Here is a 21,103-nt window from a genome sequence, read left to right as displayed (position 1 = left end):
GGGAGGGGAGGGGAGGGGAGGGGAAGGGAGGGGAGGGAAGAGGTTCGGAGAGGTTCGGAGAGGAAAGGTTCGGAGAGGAGAGGTTCGGAGAGGTTCGGAGAGGACAGGTTTGGAGAGGAGAGGAGAGGACAGGTTTGGAGAGGTTCGGAGAGGTTCGGAGAGGAGAGGGCAACATTGGGCTCTTTGCTCCATGATTTCCTGTTACCACCCAGGTGAGGTCATCTCACCATGCAGTCTTGTCATAAGCTGCTCCAGTTCTCATGAGAGTGACTACTAAAACTGGGGGGGAAAGACTAAAGAAAGAAAACTGAAGTTCTTGTCAATCAAAGGAAGTGTTTTTTCAGGCACTGGTGTCCTCTGTTGGGATGTGTCAATGGAGGAAAACCAAAGTGCCAGAGTTGTGCTGTCAATTTGCAGTGATGGGAAATTCAAAGAAGTTTATATGCTGGGAAAATGACTCCAGTTTCCTCTGGATGAGGCACGTTAGCCCCGCATGTTTTCCGGCACAACAGAAACACTGCACTGCCTGCTGCAGGCTCACAGCATCCACCCCCAGCACCTCCCTTCACCACTGCTGCAGGTGCAGGTCCATGCTGGTGTTCAGGTTGAGGTCGGTAACATCCAGGAAATCGATGTTGAAGATGCTGGGACCCGCGGGGGTGAGTGACCCGAAGCCGGTGGCAGAGCTGGGGGGGGTGAGGTCCAGCCACTCCATTGTTTCCCATGGAGACTCAGTGAAACTCATTTGTAAACTGGAGCCTTCGGCAGGGGAAGGGGAGAGCTGGGTTTCCATGGGCGAGAGGGGAGTCTGTAAAATCTCCTGGGAGTTGAGCAGTTCATCTGCGGCTTTGCCAGAGAACCCCTCCATCATCCCCTCAAAGTGGGGCTCCTCTGTCCCCATCTTCAGCAGGGCCATGTCGCTGACCCTGCCCAGGGGGCTGTTCAGCAGCACCTCGAGGTGGGCGTCGCTGCTGCCCGGGCAGTGCTCAAAGGGCAGCGGCACGGGGGGGACCTGCTCGAAGGGGGCTGGGGGCTTGGGGAGAGAGGCACCAGTGCTCCCTGGAGACACCGTTATCTGAGGTACTTTCTGGAGGCAGGACCGATCTTCCTTGGCAGTGGCTGGCATTTCTGTCAACAGATGAGAGGGATTCGAGATGCCCTGGCAGTGCCCACCACTGCTGGGCACAGGGGCACCACCACAGTCCTCCACCTGGACTCTTGGGCTTCCCCCTGGAGACCTGCTCCCCACTCGATCCCCTTGGCACTGCTCACCCACCCCCTGCCATGGGGAACCTCGCACATTCCTGCTTTCTGACCTTGATCCCCTGGGTTTGGACACAGTCCCTAGGGCACGAGCACTGCCAGCTGTCCCCAAAGGGCTGGGATAGGGCACAGGGGAGGGCACCAGCAGTACTGTACATGGGAGATGGCACTGGCAGCACTGGGAATGGTGAGGGACACTGGGGGCTCAGTGTGGGGAGGGGGCTGGCAGCGCTGAGCACTGGCTGTTGCCCTGCTGCCCCTTCTCTCTGCACAGTCTGCACAGGTGACAGCCAAGCCCAGACCACCCCACCGGGATGGCACACACAGGAACAGGCTCTGGGAGGGCTAATATGCCTTTGGATTCAATCTCAGTGGCTGCTGGCACAGGAGGGCTGATGAAAGCTGTGTTCAACTCAGGCAGCTCTGCTGGGATGCACAGAACGCACTGAGGCTCAGGGACCAATGCTGGCTGGGAGGGGAAGCCCTGGAGGGGAACAGAGAAGCTGTGCATACCTCCACTCTCAATCAGCACGTCCAGGAGCTCATCCATCTGCTGACTTCGTGTCATCTGCTGCAGCAAACGACAAAGAGGAGAGTAGAGGGCATTAGGAGGAGAGTCCCTCCAGCCACAAGCCAGGTAGAAGGCTCTAGATCCCCAAAAAGTTGGGTCTGGTCCCCACAAATGGCTTCCTCCCATGCAGGAGAGAGGCCACATCAACATGAGGCTGTCAGTGGTGTTCAGGTGGGCACTGCAGGGACCTGGGACATCATGGTGGATTCAGGGACCAAGGCGCCCTGCTCTGCCACCAACCCTCTGCTCAGAGGACACCACAGCCTGCCCTGTCCCAGGGCCACCAAGACACACTGACATTTTGGCCCTGGCACCTCGCACTGCCACTGCCTGCACTCCCTGCATTGCCCAGGCATCTTCCTCTCCTGCCTGGAAACTGGCAGGACTTCCTGCACTCCAGCATGAGCCAATTCTCATCACTGCGACAGCATCTCTCTGCATTCCTAAAGCCACCATCATTCCTGGCACTGAGGCTGCTGCTAGATTCTCATGGAAGGGGTTCATGGGCAATGGACAGTCCTCCCATGGGAACAGCACCCCGGGATAAGGCTCAGGGGGCAGATGGCACAGAGCATTAACAACCCCTGTTGTTAATGGGCTAAGGAGTGAAGGTGAGCTTCCTGGTGACTGGGGAATGCTCAAGGGTCTATTCTTCACACAGCACTGAGCACCCCAAAGAGGAATACATCAGCACCCTGGATGTTTGAGGGGTGTCAGGGTGTGCACAGCAGACACTGTCTTGCCCAGTGTGGTCTCTGACTGCTTCATGGCAGCCAGTCAGCAGCTAACCCTTAAAAAAGCCCATGCCTCTGAAAACAGGCCTGTTCTACCCAGAGACCCCAGAAGAGGTTGGAACTCCTGTAGCTGAGTCCCACTATCTGCAGGACACCCTGGGCAGCCCCAGCCCTGTAGAAAACAAAAACCATGCGGTTACCTGCTTTACTGCATCCTCATAGGGTGGAGGCTGCTTTACCTCTGACAGGGCTGGGCTTGACTTACAAAAACTTGGGGATGGAATAGAAAACTTTTGACCTGCCTGCGCAGCCATCTGCTGGGGAAATACAGGGAAAGGGAGTCAGTGCACAGGGAGGCACAGAGGGAGGCCCAGCTCTCTCATCCCTGTTAAGGTCGGGCTGGGGCCAGGAAAAATAACTATTTTGTGGGTCAAACAAACAAAATGCCTGGCCTTCCAGCAGGGTAGAGGCAGGTAAACTAACTCCCTCAGCCTGGTTCTGAGTCCCAGGGCCAGGCTGACCTCTGGTTACTGCTGGAGCATGGGAATGGTGTCCCAGAGCATCCTGGTGCTTGGCCCACCCGGGGATGTGCAGGGCAAGGGGAAGACAGAGAGGGGCTGTTGGTGGTTGGCTGCACTTGGCCACTGATGTGGCACCTCCCAAGCTGTGTCCCAGCCCCTCTCCATCACTGCCTGTCTGGAGGCATCTCACAGAGCCCAGGCCAGGGAAGACCACGCGACAGAGGGAAACCTTGGCCTGTGCCAAACACCTGCATATGATTGTCAGCTTTTTGCCAGGCTCCCATTCCAGGAGAGACCTCTTCTGAAGGTCCAGTGCCTGCCAGCTGCTGTCCCCATCACTTCTAGGCCCTTGTGTGTCCTTCCCCACTGCCTTGTCCCATGAGAGCCAACACCAGGGGAAGCAGCATCACCCCTGCAGGTGGGTTGGATCCAGCGGTGGATCCAGGGCAGCAGTGAGATCACTTGGCCTGGCCACGCACATCCTGGCCATCCTTCTGTGGAGAGCAGCTGGAAGGAACACCGTCCCTGGCTCTTGAGGAACAGGACTCCAGTGCTGGGCACAGAGTGGTTCTTGCTGAAGAAGGACCCTCACCCTTGGGAGTGTCTTGCAGGCAGCAGAGGAATGCTCAGGATGGTGGTGTCACAGCTGAGATGAGCTGCAGGACACCATGGGACCATCCCCTCCATATGCCACTTCCTCTCAAGCTGGGAGGGAGAAGCTGGAGATGACCCCACAGTATCACTGCTCCCTCCTCACACTCACTGACCACTGCCCAGCTTTCCAGAGCAGCCCCACTGCCTCTCTGGAATATCATCTCACAGTACTGTGTCCCACTGCCTACTGCTCCCACAGCTCTGTCCCAGTGCTCAGTTCACCTCTACAGCCCCGCTGCTGGGGTCACCCCCTGCATTCCCTGCTCTTTGCCCCCTGCCCAGCTCATCCTCCTCATGGCCCAGCTCACCCAAACCTGTGTTCACATCACCCTCTTCACCCCTGAAGCAGCCCCACCACCTGCCTCACTCCAACCCCACTGCCCTCCATGCCCATCCCACTGGCAGCCCTGTCTCTGCCCCTCCTTGCCCTAAATTGTTGCCCATTCCCACCTCACTGGCTGTGCTGGTGCCAACTGCCCATGGTACTGCTGGAGGGGTTGGACACAGTGCCGTGCCCACGCTGTGCCGCTGTGCAGGGCTGCCCACAGTGCCTGCACCCTGGGGCACACGGCTGGGATGGCCCTGCTCTGGGCTGGGCTGTTCCTCCGCGGCTGTGTGTGCTCAGCCTGGCCCTGCCGTGCCCCTCCCTGAGGCCTGTGTGCTCACCTGGCACCCTGAAGTGGGACAGGCCATGGGAAAGGTAGAGCTCCTCCCTGGGGATCCCCAGGAGGGAGCTGAGGTGAATTGGGCTGTGATCAGAAGAACTTTCTGGTGCTTTTTGTGTTGGCAGCGTGTGCCCCTCCCCAGGCATTCGTACCTGTCCAGAGGGCTGAGTGAGGAGTGGTGGTTGCTGCAGACCCTGCTGGGCTGGTGGCCTGGTGGGGAGGCACGAGCTCTATCTGCATACCCCAACTGCAGGCCCTGCTTTAGCTTTCTGACAAAAGGTTTCCCGGGATAATTGCTCTCCTCCAAGCCAGTGGTGAAAATCCCTCACGCACTGCTGGGAGCCACAATGGCTTGGCAAGATGCTGGAAAGCCCTGCAACCCTGCAGAGGTTCCCAGGGGTGTAGGAACTGTGCCAGGGCTCTCCCAGGAGCTGAGGGATCCATGCTGGTGCTTCCCTGCTGTGTACAGAGCTGTGCCAGGGCTCCATGGGGCACAAGCAGCTGTGCCAGGACACCTCCTGAGGGGAGAGGCAGCTGGGTTTGGGCTCCTTTAGGGCAGAAGCAGCTCTGCCAATGCTTCCCCAGGGACGAGGGAGCTTTGCCAGGACCCCTCCAGGGGCAGAGGGAGCTGGGTCAGTGCTCAACCAGGGGCAGAGAGAGCCGTACCAGGGCTCCCCAGGGCAGAAGGTACTATGCCAGGCCTCCCCAGGGCAGAAGGAGCTGTGCCAGGGCTCCACGGGGCAGAGGATGATCTGCCAGGAGTCTCCCAGGACACAGGGAGCTCTGCCAACACTCACCTATCGGCAGAGAGAGCTGTGCTGGGGTCCCCTGGGGAAGAGTGGAGCTGTGCCAGGGCTTCCCTAGGGCAGCAGGAGCTGTGCTAGGGCTCCATGGGGCATGGGAGCTGTGCTGTGGCCCCCCCAGGGCAACTGGGTGCTGAGGCAAGGCTCCCCAAGACATACCCTGCAAAGAACCCTGCAGTGCCATCAGCTTCCAACCCATCCATCTGGGAAACTCTCTTCCTTTCCAGGCAGTGCCATGTGCTGCGACGGCCCCTGGGTGCCCAGCCCCAGTTCCAGCAGTCCCGGGCTGACAGGCCAGGCCTGCAGTGGGCTGTGTGTGCCCAAGGGGGGCTGGGTTCACTCTCACACTCACCGGTGCTGTGCGGAGGCAGGAGCTGCCGGTCGGGGACCCGCTGTGCCCGTCCGCGGGCACGGGGGACACCGGGAGCAGGTAGTGGCTGTTGGGGGACGGCGGGAGGCTGATGTGCTGGGGGCTCTTGGCAGCCCCGAGGGGAGAGTGCTGGGGGGAGCACTGTGGGCTCAGGAATGTCGAGGAGGTGATGGTGCTTTGCCCTGCAGGCTCCAAGCAGTGGCTGTTTACAATGTGGGGCACCTGCGGCACCACACGGTTACTGAGCTTGTCCGAGCTGCCTGCCTGGCCTTTCGAGGTCTTTTGTTTGGATGCAAATGGACAGCTGGACACAGCGTTTTCTTGCTTGATGGGGACACCAAAGAAATGCTGAGCAGTCTGCTGCTTCTCCTCAAGGCCATTGCTTCTCTTTCGCTTCTGGAGCTGCATCCGCAGCTCTTCCACCTGCCTCTGCTCTTGCTGTAGCTTCCACGTCAGTTCATTTATGACCTTCTGCTTCTCCACCAGCATCTTGTCTTTCTCTGTGTCAATTCCTTCCAGTTCCAGCTGGATGCTCCCTCCGTTCATGCTGCTCATGAGGCTTTCTTCAGCACTGCCATGAACTGGAGATGGCTGGAGACCGAACTGCGGGGAAGACATGGGCCCATCATTGAAAGTGTCTGGCAAAGAGCCGCTCACAGAGAGATCAGAGGAGGCGGGTGAGATGGGTGGGGTGGAGCTGGTGCTGCCAAAGTGGTAGAAGCCATTTGATAACATGCTGGTGGAGGACTGCGACTGGTAACTCGACAGCGTGCTTGTTGGAGTGACTGGGAAGGTGACGGTGGTGATCTCACTGAAGTTTGGCACCGCGTTGCTGCCGCACTCCTGGAAGGGCCGCAGACGCTCCATCAGTGCTGTCTTGGTACCTGACACAGGCAGACCTCGTATTCGGAGCTGCTGCCTCAGCTCTGACACCTAGAAGGAAAGTCACTCCTGATCAGTCTCAGTGGCAGATGAGCCCTTTAGAAACCCAACACTTCTAACAAGAAGGCTCAGATCACAGGCTTGCAGCTCCCAGTGTTAAAGCTCTGCCCTCCCAGGTGCTTCACTGTCTCACCAGTCACCCTGTGCAGGCCTGACCACCGCACATCCTGCAGAACCTCCACCTTTCCTAACAGGAAAACCTTCCTTCTTCCTCCGGGAACTGTGACTACTCTCCGGGAACCAGCAGTGGCCCTTGGGCCATGGAGGCAACTCAAGATTCCCTTCCTAGCAGATTTCTCCATGATCAGGGGACTTTCACACAGACCAGAAGCCAGCTGACAGCTCAGAGAATCTGATCATACAGCTTGGAGCCACATGCTCCATGTTCAGGCATCTGCACAGGATACAGTCACCTGAGCTGTGGCATTGCTGTGGGCAAACTCATGTTATTTCTACCTCTAACAATGAATGTTGCCCCCAGGTCTCTGCTCCTAGAAGGATTTGACCTTCCCCATGGCTGAGGGTCCATTAGCAAAGTATAAAAAAACTGCTGATGTGTTTCTCCCTTGTGCCCTGTCTTGCTACATGAGAGATGTTCAAAGCAGTGCATGTAGCAGGAGATACCTGCTCTGCAGAGAGCTGAGCTGGCCTGGCTGCAGGGACCACTGAGTCACTAAGGGGAGGCCACGCTGACCTTCCAGCTGGTCTGTTAAGAGTACCCTGATGTTCACCATAAAACCACAGAAGGTATGGAGACAGGAGCTGCAGGAGCAGCAGCACAGATCATCCTTTAGTCCTTGCCCTTGGCCTCGCCTGCAGCCTCCCCAAGGCAGACCTAAGCTTTGCTGATACACACACTGGAGCAGTGCAGCCCTTCATGACCTGCAGAGCAGAAAGCCCTCATGTTGAGGTACCACCACGGTGCCCAAGCCCTGCCCCAGTGTGGTGTGCTGTACTCCTGGGCTGCTGAGAGTACAGTGGGTGGGGTGTGCTGACCTGTAACTTGCTCTCTCCCAGCCTGTGGCACTCCACTGCACGCTCAGGCTGTGAGATTCTGCTCCTGCTGTGACAAAGTTTGCACTCACTTTGAGATCATCCAGGTTGGATGGCAGAGGGCCTGGCTTGATAGATGAGACACAAGTCTGGCCTGAAAAGGTGGTTTTCACTGGAGAAAGAGGGGTGTTGTTGACAGAAGTTGATGAAGAATTTGAACTTTTGACCATTTGTTCATTCGATTGCCTGAAATAACAAAGGAGATTTGGGGTAACTTGTTGGTCCCCTCAGGGTCTCTGTGACCTGCATCCCATCCCTCTGCTCCTTTAGGAGCTGTCTCCTGTATGAGGCCTATGGATGGCCACCCAAAGGAAAAGCAGGCTGGGCTGTAGGAGGTTGCTGGTCTCCCACCAGCAGGTTGCAGATGCCCCGGCCAGTCCACAAAGCCAGAATGGACAGTCTGTGCTGTTCCCAAGCTTTTATGTTTCACTGGCATGCCTCTACCCCCTTGCATTGGCACAAATGGGTACTAGGCAGGGGAAAGTTTGGAGATAGGACTAAACCCTGCTGCTGTCACAGTGCCACTCACTTTAGCTGTCCTTGGTGCATCCCGGAGTAGCTGAAGTGCTGTTGCTGCTGCTGCTGCTGCTGCTGGCTGAGGATCTGGAGCTGCAGGAAGAGCTGCTGTTGTTGGAGCAGTCTGGCATACGCAGAATCCATGGGTGGAGGGGATTTCTCTGCCTTCTGGTCTGGAGGGATGTACTGGTGGTACTTGAGCTTCTTCACTTTGGGCTTCGTGTCCTTGGGCTTTTTGTGACGGTTCTTGCTATCAGTGGATGATTTGGACTGTTGGTCAAAAAGAAAAGGAATGAGCTGTGAAAAGAGCTCCTGCCACCCTCCATGGGACCTCAGAGGCCTGAGACAAAGCAAGGGCAGCTCCTGCTGGTACTCTGACACTCCAGCTCCAAGAGCTGCTGAACCTGGATGTGGGGGACTCCCTCAGGACTCTGTCCCTTCTCATTTCTGCTGGAGAGCACATGAGATGGAGAATGACCCTCCCTGCCTGGAAGGTATTCCAGTGCTCCTCACATTTCCTCCTGCTCTCAGCCCAGGGGATCTTTCCAGTGCAGGACTCAAGCAATTGCCTCTGGCAAAAGGAGTATTGCTGTACCTTGTACCACTACACAGTGAATCAAATTATAGTTTTGGCATAAGGTTTGTCTGCCTGCATTGTTCAAAGCCTTTTAGGCCAGACCCCCAGACCTCTCACACAGGTGGAGTGCAGCATGGGGACACTCCAGGCTGGGATGCAGCCAGAGGCACAGGCATTGATTACCTTCACTGCAGAGGGCACGGGGAGCGTGGGGCTGTCCTGCCCCCCCGTCTGCTTGGGGCTGTCACACTGGCTGCTCTGCCCCGAGGCTGTGTCCGGAGCGTGGCCATCGGCACTGGGGGGATGATCCTGCGAGGGACAGGTGAGAGGGGCTGTAGGGTTGGTGCCAGGGGCTGCCCAGCCTCGACAGGGGCACCTGCTACCCCGTTTCTTCACCCCATGTTGTCCCCAGTCCCCACAGATGCCTCAGTCCGTCCCAGTCCCCTCAGGTCTATCTCAGCCAACTATCCCCACATCCCCAGGCTATCCCAGTCCTTTCCTAGTCCTCTGTCTCCCCAGTTCTTCTTGGTTTCCAAGCCCCCTCCATTTCACCTGAGCCTGCCCAATGCTGGCCCCTCAGTGTCCTCCAGACTAGGCCAGTCCTCCCAGCTGACCTGGATGGCCACAGTCCCTCTGGTCCCGTCCCCCGCCCCCCAGTCTGCCCTGGTTCTTCCCAGCCCCCACAGTCCATCCCAGTCCCACAGTCTGCACTTGTCCACCCTGGTTCCCCATTCCCCCAGTCCTCTCCATTCCTTCCAGTCCTCCTCATTCCTTCAGTTCCCCCCCGGCCCCTCACATTCCCCCCATACCACCCCAGTCCCCCCATTCCCGCCAGTCCCTCGCCCCACCTTGGCCCCGGTGCCTGCAGTGCCCGCTCCGGCCGGCGGAGGGCGCGCCGGCCCCGCGCAGCCCGTGAGGCCCCGGGCGAGCGCCCGGACGGGACCCGGCCCGTCCCTCTCGTGCCCCCCGTTGTGCCCCCGGTCCGGGACCGCCCCCCTACCTGCGGTGTCCCGGCAGCGCCGGGGGGCGGCTCTGGGTCCCTGGAGGCAGCGGGCGGCTCTGCGGGCCCCGGGGAGCCGCGGCTGCGGGGCCGCTCCGGGGACAGCCCGTCCGTGCTGCTGTCCTCCTCCTCCTCGAAGGCGAAGGCGTCGGCCGGGCAGGGGAAGCTGCCCTGGGTGCCTGGGGGGGCGGAGGGGCGGCGGTCAGAGGCCGCGGGGACTGGGGGCACTGGGGAGGGGTGAGGGGCCTGGGTGAGCCTCGCGGTGCCCCCAGCCCCGGCCGTGGTGCCCGGGGGGCTCGGCCGCGGCTGGGGGAGAGCGGGGGGACACAGCGCCTGACCCGAGCCATGGACCCGTCACTTGGGGGTGGGAAGGGCAGGGGTCTGAGGAGCTGGGCCCATGGTCCATTTTCCTTGAGAGAGGAGAGGTCTGAGGAGCTGGAACCACGAACTGTGTCCCTTGGAAGAGAGAAGGGGTCAAAGGAGCTGGGACCATAGACCCTGTTCCGTGGGAGAAAGAGAGAGGAAGGCTCGGAGGAGTCAGGCCCACCAGCACAGGAGGGTTGGTACAGACAGGTGGGACTGGTGCAGGAGGGGCTCTGCCATCCTGCCCCACTGCTGGGCTAAGGCGGGAGATGGGTGTTAGGGTCCCCCGAGCACCCTGGCTGCACACCCACACACACGTGGGACCCCATCCTCATCAGAAGAACTGAAACTGAAATCAACCCGGAGCATGACCCATACCCTCACGGCACACGAGCCAACATGGGTGGACCTGGCTGCAGATGCACAGAGGCTCCCAGATCCTGCCTCTGTCCACAGGCTTCACCCACAGGACATGGTTCAAACCACTGCCTTTGCCTTTCTGACAGCTCTGGGCACTGCTGCTCCCGCTGCACAGCTGCTGCACGCTATCTGCTTGTCAGATGGGCAAGGCTCTTGACCCCTAGGTTTTGCTGATAAATAAAGTGCTGGGAAAAAAGAAGTCTCATGTGAGCCTCTGGAGGGCTGCAGGTGGGGGTAGAGGAAGGAGCAGCGTGGCCATGCTTGTAATCTCCTCGTGCTCATGTCTGGCATTTGTCAGGCAGCTTGGCACGCTGATAGCGAGGTGACAAATGGGGAAATAGGAAGGGCCTGGGGACAAGCTTCCACCTGTCCCTGGTGCTGGTCTAGCAATGTGCACCTTCTCACCGATACGGGCCTCCTGCTCTGACCCCTGCCCCTATCTGAGAGATAAGGGTTATCTCAGCTCCCTGTGGCTGCTGGTGCCAGGGTAGGCGCGAATGGAGCCTTGGCTCCCTGCCTGAGCTGCTGCCCAGCCACCATATGAGCTAGGGGTATGAGATCAGCCATGTCCAACCTGCTCTCTTCATATGTCCCTGAAAATAGGGCCTGTGCCCTCTCCATCAGAGGCAGCACTCAAACTGGGTATTCCCTGAGGAACTGCAGCACTGCACAGTCCACCCAGGCTGGGTGGGAGCTGCTTCTCATCCCTGCAGACAGCACGGGTATCCCTCTTGGGAAAAATTACTCCAAGCAAGGAGTAGTGAACTTGTGGATCTGCAAGGCTCCTGCTGGGCTGGCATTTAATAAGTGTGTGTTGAGAAGTGGTGCCAAAGCTGGGACCCCAAGGGACCTTCAGGACACAGCAACAGCCCAGAGCATGACAAGAATGCGCTGCATCCTGCTGCTTGATACCACAGGCCTGTGCCGATGGGGAATGCTTCCCTTATCTGTCCTGCTCTCACCCAGCCCGCCCTGGAGTGTATTGTTTCTCCATCCCATGTCCCTGCTGTAATCTCAGGCAGGATGGTGTTTGCTCTGGGCTGTTTCTAATGCACTGGGTATTGTCCTCTCCAGCACGTTGGACAAAGTGATGACAAGGACCTGGTAAAAAAGGGTTCTTGTATCACTGCTCAGCTATGCAGGGCACTGGCGGCCTCCTGTCACTGGGACGATTGGGCTTTCAGTTGGGGTCTGGCACTTTCTGCTCACCCTGCCGGAGGCGATTAGAGGAGCACGTCAGCTGAACTTTCCACTGTGTAAACAGTTGAGATTCCAAGGTTAAAGTAAAATGATTTTAAACCCTGTCATCTTTCTGGTATTGCAAAAACAAAAGGCTTAACATTCAGAAGTGCCAGTGCTCATCTCTGCTCTGTGTTCAGCCCTTCGCCCCAAACTGTGAGCACCACAAGCGCCCCTGACTCTGAAAACCAGCTTGAGGATCCTTCAGCCTGGGGCTTCTTCTGCAGAAACCTGAGGGCTGGGATGGTGCTCCTGGTGCAGCTGCATCACCTTCTTCACATGGCACCCAATGGTACCAAGTACCTTCTTGTTTGACCCTAATGTGCTGCACATTTCACCGTAAATTGGATGTAAGTGGCTTGCAGGACACATTTTCCCCCAGCAATGTGATTGAAGGGAGAAATTTAAAACTGAACAGATCATTTTTAAGCCAAACTTTTTGGGTTTAACAGTTTGGTCCCGTAAATCTCTGTTTACCATGAGCTCCTGACAAGGCAGCTGGGTAGAAGCTCTGTTCAAGCTTCAAGTTCACTTGCCCAGCCTCCAAACCTCAGCTCCAGGGGATAAAGTCATGCTCAAACTGCTTCAAATGTTTATAGAGGGGGGGATTTTTTGAAACTTTTTTTTTTCCACTGTTCTCTCCTTCGATAAGTGGCTGGGGAGATTTTACTTCAACTCTCCTTAAAAATTCCTCTTCAGGCAGAGTCCTGGAACATTTCAGCTTCAAAGAGGAGAGTTGTGACATGCTGGAAGGAGAGCAGCTCCAGGGCCAGGCTGGAGGAGCCGCTGTAGGGACAGAGCCTGCACTTCACAGCCCCAAAACCAAGAGCAGGAACAGTTGTGGGGCAGGACAGAGTAATATCTGGGCCTGGAATATTTAATGTCATTTATGATGGTTCTGAGATGAAATGAAAGTCAAAGTGTTTCCTGTTTCAACTCCTGTTTTTGGCATCACTCCTGTCACTCAAAGACCCCTCCTGTTCCAGAGTCCTGCCACTGTCCCCAGCTTGCTCTCAGCTCTCAGCTCCAGAACAGACACTTCACATGGGATTATGCCAATGAAAATGATCCCATGAATTGAGGAACCGGGAGCAACAGAACAAGTAGTTTCCAGGGGCAGAGCACCTCTCAGTGCCTCACTGAAGACCTGAGCACCAATTTGGACATGTAGAGATGGCCCCAGGCTTCAAAAATACAGGCTGGTGTCCTGTCACTGCAGGACCCTGCTGGTTTTCCTGCTCCTTTTCTCTCCTTTCAGACCTCCCTGTCCTGGCACTGGGCCCTGTGAAATTTGAGTCAACTTTTTGCTCTGTTTCTCCTCCCACACCAGCTTCCCTGTGGGGAAGTAATTGTGGAGGATTCTGCCTCTCTCCTGGGGGGGAGGTGATGGAGGAAAACCAGGCTTGGGCATAAGGCGAGTGCTGGGTACTGGTTGATAGGAGCGTCCCCTGCTTTGGGGTGTAGGCTGCTTCTCATATTCCCCAGAAGCCTAGTATCCCAGGGATGCTTCCACAATCCCCAGCAGCCAAACTCCCCAGGGATGCTTTCACACCCCCAAGATGCAGCATCCTGCTCTGTTAGGCCCTTCATACCACTAGTATCAGTGGTAAAAAAAAGAACCACGGCCTCACTGAACTTCACCCCCATGAACTAGGATGTAAGAGCTTGGCAGGGCACAAGTGGGAGAATCCAGACTGGCCTCACAACCACACCTCTGCACCCAACCACGGCGGAGAAAGGAACATTCTGTCTCCAACAGTAGCATTTCCACGCTCAAAGCCTTGTGGAGAGAAGAGGTGTAAGAAGGAAGGCTCTTTTGTGGGGACGTGGCTGAACAATTGTGCACATTTCAGTGTCACTGCTCTAACGTGAGAGCTCTCTGCTCACAGGCAGGATAAGACAGAGCAGGCTGTGCTGGACTGGGCTGCTTACTGTAAAAATAATGAAATTTAAGCAATAAATGCAGCTCCTAAGTCCAGGTCAGTCACTTCCTGCAGTCATTGTGGTACCTCCTCGTGCCCTCGCCAGCCCCTGCCCTGCTCCATGCGCACACGAAACACACATCTTTCCTTTCACTACCTTTTATGGCCTCTTTCACTGCAGAGTCAACGGAAATAATATTCTTCTCCACCAGCTCCAAAGGACCCGGCCTGAGAGCGATCTTTTCATTGAGGTCATCTGCCAGTCGGGCTCTTTTCAGCTTCATTTGAGTCGACTGAATGGACCCCTCTGCAGCCGAGTCTAAAAGGCCAAAGAAGGCATCAGGACCAGGGGAAACCTCAGCGAGTGCTTCCCTTCATCACAGCCCTGGGGGCTGTGGGCAAAACCTGAGTGTGGCTCAGGGCACAGCAGGAGCTGCTCTGCTGGACTGGATGGGGCTGGTGGGATCTGTGACATGGGTCCTCCTCTGAGCCTTAGGCCCAGCTTCTCCCTTCCGAAACAAGAGCCTCTGGCTACCAGCCTAGATTTGCAAACCCAGCCTACAGCTGGAGCATCCTCTGCAAGGACCAGGAGTGACCCGTGATTAACAAGCTGAGACTAATGAGGGCCAAAGTGGTCTCCAGCTCCTGCCTGCCAGGAGCACCTTGGCCCTTGTGGGCTAGTGCAGATGGATCCCTACTTCTGGGGAACAGCTGGAGAAAAGAACCATTAGCAGTGCCGGACAACTGGAGTAAATGGCTTACATTGGAATTAAAAATAGTGCATGCTGGGCTGTGGACTTTTGGAGGTGACATGACTACAGTGCTCCAGGCCTTCAGGGAAGAACGAGCTGGAGAGGAGCACAGCAGGTAGATCTGGAAGGTACAGCCCTACCAAAGCCAGCTGAGAAGACCCCAGTTACAGAGTGGTGACAGAAGAGCAGCAACTTCAACAGAAAATTTCCTGAACAAAGCTGATCTGGTTCCTATGGTGGCACAGGCATGAGTAGGGAGGGAGTGGGTTTCTAAAGTAGACCATTTCTATACCCTTGGGGGTCTAAAGTAGGAATGGCTGATTCTAGGTTGTGCTATCTTCAAAGACTGGGCACTACTCTGGAGGAGATACTGTCAGCAACACAAGCTAAAGGGCTTCATGCCATGGAAAATTCTCTGCAAGAGGCCAGGAGAGCTGGTCTAGGGCCACTTCTGGCCTCAGATTATATAGACCAGTGAACACAAATGAGCTCCTCGAGGTGAACAGTAACAGAAGATGTGTCTGTAAGGCACTTCGAGGATGCGAAGTGTCTCATCTGGCCAATTGCAATCCCCTCTAGGTCCTGTTGTGAACAAAATGTACATGTAGGTTCATGATACGCCAAGGCACCTCCATGGAACGCAGAGCACGATGGACAGAGGTGTGAGCAGAGCCTCCAGGTCAGGGGGTGTGGGGCAGCATGTGCAGCTTGCTGAGTACACAGCCAGGCTCTGCTCCCCTGTGCCCTGCCTGGCCCTGTCCATGCCCAGGGCTGAAGCTGCCTCCACATCTGGTTGACAGCTCTTGGCCACAACTCCTAGCCATATTACTTCTGTTATTTAAACCAAGGGAAAGACACTTTCACCTCTTAAGCAATGGTGCCAGCCCATTTTAGGGATGGAAACCCAAGGGGAAAGCAAGGCAGTGACACTGATCCAGCATGGGACCCTGGCTCCATCTTCCTGCCTGCCAGAGGAAGAAAGATTGCACCCATGCTGAGAGCAGAGGGCAGCATTTACAGCTGCCAGAGAGTGATCTGCTTCTTCCAGCCAACTGACAGGGCTCTAGGAGGGAGGGAGGGAGGCTGCACATCCTCTCTGTCTCTAAGTATCTTGTTATCTCTGGAGATAAGGAGGGACACCGTGGAGTTCTGCTGTCTGTGATGGGATGCAGCCTTGCCAGGTTTCTGGCTGAGAGGGAACACCATGATGGGAGAGGGGAGAGCTGCTGTGGCTCACAGACTGATAGCAGGGCTTTTCATACAGCTGTGCTTGGGTCACTGACTGCATGAGTTGTCCCACAGAATATCTGGAATTATGGCAGCACAAAAGATTCGCTTTGGGAGGGTGTTACAACAACCTGCTATAGGAGTTTCAGTGCCCTGGAGAACAAACGCTCTGGGTTTGCTTTTCATGATCAAACGTCAGCTCCTGTGGCTAACAGAGTTCTCTCTCACAGCTGTTCTATACCCACTGTTCTCTAGAGCATCTCATGCTGGCCCCTGGCAGAGTTGGGAGAAAGACTAGATGGCCTTGGGACTGCATTTGCCAGGGAATAAAAAAAAGTGTGTCCTGCTTCCTGAAGACCAGGTCTGGAGAGAATTCCATACAAACTGTGTCCTATTTAAGTCTGTCTCTTATGAGCAGCTGGGACAAAGTTAATCATGATGAGAGCCCTGAAGGAACACAGGTGGGGCAGGAAGGACACAAGTCCCAGGGCAGGAGACATGAGGAGTGTGTGGGAAGCTGGGGCAGTCTTACCTTGCAGAATGTGCATGTTGACCAGGTCTGAGCGCTCAGGCCTGCTTCTGATCTTGTGCTTGAGATAATCTTCAGTCTGCAGAACACAAATGCAGAGGATTACCTGGCTGGAGCATCAATAAGGTACTGAGAGCACCTGCCCCTGTGTCATCCCATGGCTCTTTTGGATTTATTACAAGCTGGGTTGAGTGAGGTCCTAAATGGCATTTTTCGTCACTCAGACACCAGCTTGTTCTCGGGCAGGAGTTCTTCAGAAAGGGAACACTGTGTATGGAGCTGCTGACTGATCACTGTACCCACTCCTGTGTCCTTTACAATCACCATTGAGCTTTAGATGCCTGAAGTATTGTGAAGGGAAGGGTGGGACCTATTCCCTGGGAACGGTGCAGATCCAGCACCTTTGAGAGCTGCACCAAGGCAGCTCTGGGGTGTCCTGTTAGCAGTGCCTTCTGTGGGAAGCCTGGCACTCTGGGGTGGAATATCAAGAGCAAGTAATGAAGATACTCAGACTTCCCCCCCAGGTCAGCCATGAGGTTTAACCTTCCTGCAGTTCCTATGCTCTGTGGTTCCTCACCCCAGCTGTGATATGAGGCTGGGAAAATCCACTTTGCAGATCACTGCAGCTGAGCTTGTAATGAACATGGTCCTGGGACCTTGTGCCACCTCCCTCATGGCTTTAGGAACACAGAGGCACACAGAGGTACAGTAACCATCCATTAGGGCCAAGGAAGTCAGCCTTGAGGGCACCTGACCTCAAAAATACAAATATAAGCTTATCCCCTGGTGAAGAAAAGCTAGAGCACAACTTAGACAAGATTAGCTCTTTGCTAAGCTGAGCTGCAAGAAGAAATAGTCCAAAATATGTTAATAGTTCAAAGAGGTTAAAATCTTAAGAATAAATATTAAAGAATAGTACAAGGAGCTGGAGCACAATTGGAAACCCACAGTATAAAATGTACAGGTTCATGAGAAAAAGATCTTACAAGCGCTTCTGCAGCCAGGATCAGGCAATGGAAAGTGCTGTCTATGTTCCATAAACAGGAGAAATAATTGTGCATGCTGCTGAGATGACCACAGGATTTAATGCCTTTTAAAACAAATCTCACTAAACAGATAAATGGCCATTTATCAATCAGGTGGCTAAGCCAAGAGCCTTCAGCAACAGAGAAGAAGCTCCAGCTATTAGGTTGGAGAACTGGTCAGAGTACTCAGAGGAGTTAAATGTCCCCAAGCAGTTTGGGATACACAGGGCTAGAGTAATAGCAATTATCTGTGGTTCTCCAGGAAACTGGGCAAAGGAGAGCATAATGTCTTGCTTTAGAAGAGTGGAGAGAAGAAACCAGGAAATTATAAAGCAGACAGCAAGATATTGGACCAAGTAATCAAACAATCTATATAAGTGGATTTTGAAGATAGCAAGGAGGTGAACAACAGCCAGGATGGATTTATGAAGAACAAACCACATCACATCAACCTAAATTCCTTCTATGGAGAGATGACAGTTTTCTGTTACAGGAATAAAAAATTAATGTAATGTAGCTTGACTTTAAACATGTTTTGACATTATCTTACATGGCTTTTTCATACGCAAGCCAGAGAAATTTGGTCTGGATAAGACTAACATAAAAAAGGAGCATAGCCGTGGATCACCAGAGGAATTGGGAATGGCTCACAGTCTAAACAGAAGAATATATCAAATCCTGTTAGCAGCAATTTTTCCTGCTAGTCAATATATTAATTAGTGCCTTGAATGACAGAAGACGTATTTCTTAACTCTGAATCATTCAAAGCTAACAGATTACAGTGCACCATGATTTAGAGCAATACATGATCTGAAATATATGTGATACAATTTCAGGGACACTTGGGAAGGACTGTGTTCAGGTGACAGTTAGCCACAGCTAAGCCAGTTGATTAAGCACTGTGGGGGATGAAGACAATGCACCAGAGATACTTCTGAGGTGGTCACTACCCTGGCAGAAATTAGTTACTCAATGCATAGAAAAACTATAAAAGGCTCTGGAGAATCTAGTGATCAGCAGCTGACCCACAACCCCAAACCAGGAGGGAAGACACAGCACAGGATGTCACCTGCCCAGTGCAGACACAGCAGCAGCAAGGCCCCGTTCTGTGCCCTAGATCTGAAAGGGTTCATGGACAAGGACTGGACAACAGCTACAGACATCATTGAGTCAGAGATGAGATCAGTGAGGAGGGGCTGAAGGGAGGGGAGGCTGGTCAGGCCAGAGGTGAGATTGCTGTAAGGACACAGGATGCAAAATAGCTTTTTTAAGTGCTACAAGAAAAAAGAGACACAGTTCTACATGTGCATGCATTTAGGAGAACCAGCAGCGTGCTCAAACTTCAGCTGAACAGCTTGAGCTGGGAATGAGAGGACACATCTCACAGCACAGGTCAGAGAACACCAGAGCAGCTGCTGGGGAGTGGGATGTCTGTGGGTGCTCACACATCAGTCAGGACTGACTGAGGTGGGGCTGTTCTGCTCTGGGGCAGAGGCACAAGAGCCCCTGCAGTCCCTCTCTGCCACCCTTGCTGGAGTGCTGGGTGAGTGCTCAAGCACTACTGAGCCAGGGCTCAGGAAAGCCAGCCTGCCTCAGCAAAGGCAGCCTGCTCTCAGTCCTCCAACCCAGCAATCTATTCTAGGACACCAACTTCAAAGTATGTTGTGCTGGCCTGATGACAGCCTCTAACATAGCCAGTGACATGTTTAAACAAATAATAGACATTTTATTTACTGAAGTCTTTCTAACGCCTTACCCTTCCCCCTGTATTTTTTCCCAGCTTACTTCCACCAATACAATCCCTTGCTTGGACCATGGGCAGATTTACCTGGTGCCTGTGCCAGGTTGGAGCGAGCTGGTGTCTGCACCCAGGTGCAATTAAAATCACCTAATGCATTTCCAGCTAATCCTCGGATCAGGTCCTGACTTCAGCTCAGCTCCAGTTGCTGGCCTACAGCTGTGGCTTTGCTCATGTTTCTGCTATGACTTCAATTCCTTTGGACCTTATCTGTTTATAAGCTGTCCTTGTGTCACTGGGGCACAAATGGTGGAGAAAGGCTTCAAATGTGGGCTTTTTAGCATCAGCTGAAGCAGAAGAGCTTGCAGAACATAGGAACAGTTCTTGTTATCTGCTTTCTGTTCACACAACATCAGCTGGGAGGAATATCAGCTAAACCACAAATGCCTTTGAGTAATTATCTGGAAGCAGTCATGGTCTTCCCTGTCTCAGGTCTAAGCAGGGCAACCTTGCAAGAGAACAATGTTTGTTATGGGCTGTGCTCAGTGTCTTCCTTAGGACGCTCTAAAAACGCCTGAGGTTTGGGATAGACTGGACCATCCTTTCCCATTCCCCAGGCAACTAGCCAGTGAAAGCTTTGGAAGAGAAAGACAAAGAGACACAAATGTATACTTAAACTATAAAATATATGACACTTCAAGGATACTTTGGATTGCTTGAAATTTTGTAAGCATACTAATTTTTCAGAGTCATATTGTGTTTCTTATGCTTGCCATTTATTACCATGGGAGACTTGGGGCAAGTGATTTGGAGTGTGTTTAAGTTCAGAAGAGCACTACTCTGTATTTCACCATCATTCTTCCTTGCGAAGGCCCTTTCCCATGTGACTGCCAGCACGTTTTGTGGATTAATGGAACAAACTCTTGTGCTCAAGCAAAACCTGCATGACTGTGATTTCTGTGGTCATCCCTCCAGCTTGGTCATGGCACTTGGAAACCAGGGTGATTTCCCAAAAGGTGATCAACAGAGTTTCAATGCATTATGGAAATGGCTACTTATCTCTGCCTTCAGCAGTATTTAGGGAAGCCAGATAATGGGGTGGACGGGAGCCTGGCCATCTTCCCCCTTGGATGTTGTGTTCCAGTGGCCAAGCTGCCCTGCGGAGCTCAGAGCCAGGCTCCTGCCTGGGGACAAGTGTCAGCTCCCTGTGGATTTGCTCCAGGAGGCAGCTGCATTCCCTCTGCACAGAACTAGTTAGGATCCTTCAGGCCTGTTTGCTGCTGGCCCTGCTCTAACCTGGCTGACACAGGAGCGCAGAACAGCCAGCACAGGCTGTGGAGGGACAGCAGCAGTTCCACTGGTTGGACACTCACTGGAAGGTCTGCCAATGCCATGCTGAACTGTGCCCTGCCCACGGCCCCTTGCAAAACCCTGAGGCTGCTGTAAAACCCACAGCTCAGGGCACAGATGCCCCCTCTGCCCTCTTAACCCTTCCTTGCTCAGAGAAAGGCGCTCCAGAACATTTGTGAGCACACCCCATGTCTGGAAGCAGGGGAGATGGTCTGCCCCTCATCCTTGGCCACAGGGCCCGCATGGAGGATGCCAGAGGAGGGGATGGTGGTGGAAGGTGCTTTCAAACCCTGTGACTCATGCAAAGCAAGCCCACGTGTTCTCTCACAGGATGGCTGCAGGAGTTACCTTGGCTCGCTCCAGACTTTTTCGCTGCTCATGGAATGCAGATGGGCTTTTCAGTGCTGCAACAGGAAAGAAAGAGGAGCAGTCAGCACAGGAGCAGAAGCAAGCAGCTACCAGGATATTCAGCAACAGCATTTTAATGAGTGCTATAAAAATAGCAACATAAACTAGCTGTTGTCTTTATTGCACTGCCTAAAAATAACTTAGGAAAGCTCTGGGAAATCCCATGCTCTCAACCAGTCCATGGCAGGAGAGCAGGGGAGATGGAGAGCAGGGGGAGAGCAGAAGGCACGTGGGCAGGGAGGGGGTGCAGGCATTGAAACACAGTGCTCTGTGGGACACGTCAGAGAGCAAATATGACTTTTCTCTGGAATGTTCCCTGCAGGGCATGGAAGGCACCACAGCTCCAGAAGACAGATCTGGGAAAAGGAAACACCTGTGAGGGACCTCGCCTGAAAGTAAAACCTGCAGGTGACTTAGGCTTGAGGTCAACAGGAAAACTAAGACTGCCTCAGCTCTTGGGG

The 21,103-nt window shown here is 54.4% G+C and overlaps 1 protein-coding gene across 1 annotated transcript in view; it reads right to left on the bottom strand.

Annotated features, from left to right (window-relative positions):
• Window positions 1–117: 117 nt before the first annotated feature.
• The window catches only part of MYOCD (myocardin), a 35,319-nt gene continuing 14,333 nt past the window's right edge, over window positions 118–21,103 (bottom strand). Inside the window, exons 3-12 of the mRNA XM_017835981.1 lie at window positions 20,583–20,638; window positions 16,125–16,200; window positions 13,771–13,932; window positions 9,690–9,848; window positions 8,853–9,001; window positions 8,106–8,362; window positions 7,609–7,762; window positions 5,564–6,514; window positions 1,777–1,834; window positions 118–1,128 (exon numbers count right to left, since the gene is read on the bottom strand). Of these exons, the coding sequence (XP_017691470.1) occupies window positions 566–1,128; window positions 1,777–1,834; window positions 5,564–6,514; window positions 7,609–7,762; window positions 8,106–8,362; window positions 8,853–9,001; window positions 9,690–9,848; window positions 13,771–13,932; window positions 16,125–16,200; window positions 20,583–20,638 (2,585 nt within the window). The 3' untranslated portion in view covers window positions 118–565. The remainder of the gene's footprint in view (window positions 1,129–1,776; window positions 1,835–5,563; window positions 6,515–7,608; window positions 7,763–8,105; window positions 8,363–8,852; window positions 9,002–9,689; window positions 9,849–13,770; window positions 13,933–16,124; window positions 16,201–20,582; window positions 20,639–21,103) is intronic.

Source organism: Lepidothrix coronata, unplaced genomic scaffold (assembly GCF_001604755.1).
Source record: "Lepidothrix coronata isolate B3197 unplaced genomic scaffold, Lepidothrix_coronata-1.0 Scaffold267, whole genome shotgun sequence".
Classification (NCBI taxonomy): Eukaryota; Metazoa; Chordata; class Aves; order Passeriformes; family Pipridae; genus Lepidothrix; species Lepidothrix coronata.
This window is presented reverse-complemented; position numbering and strand designations above follow the sequence as displayed.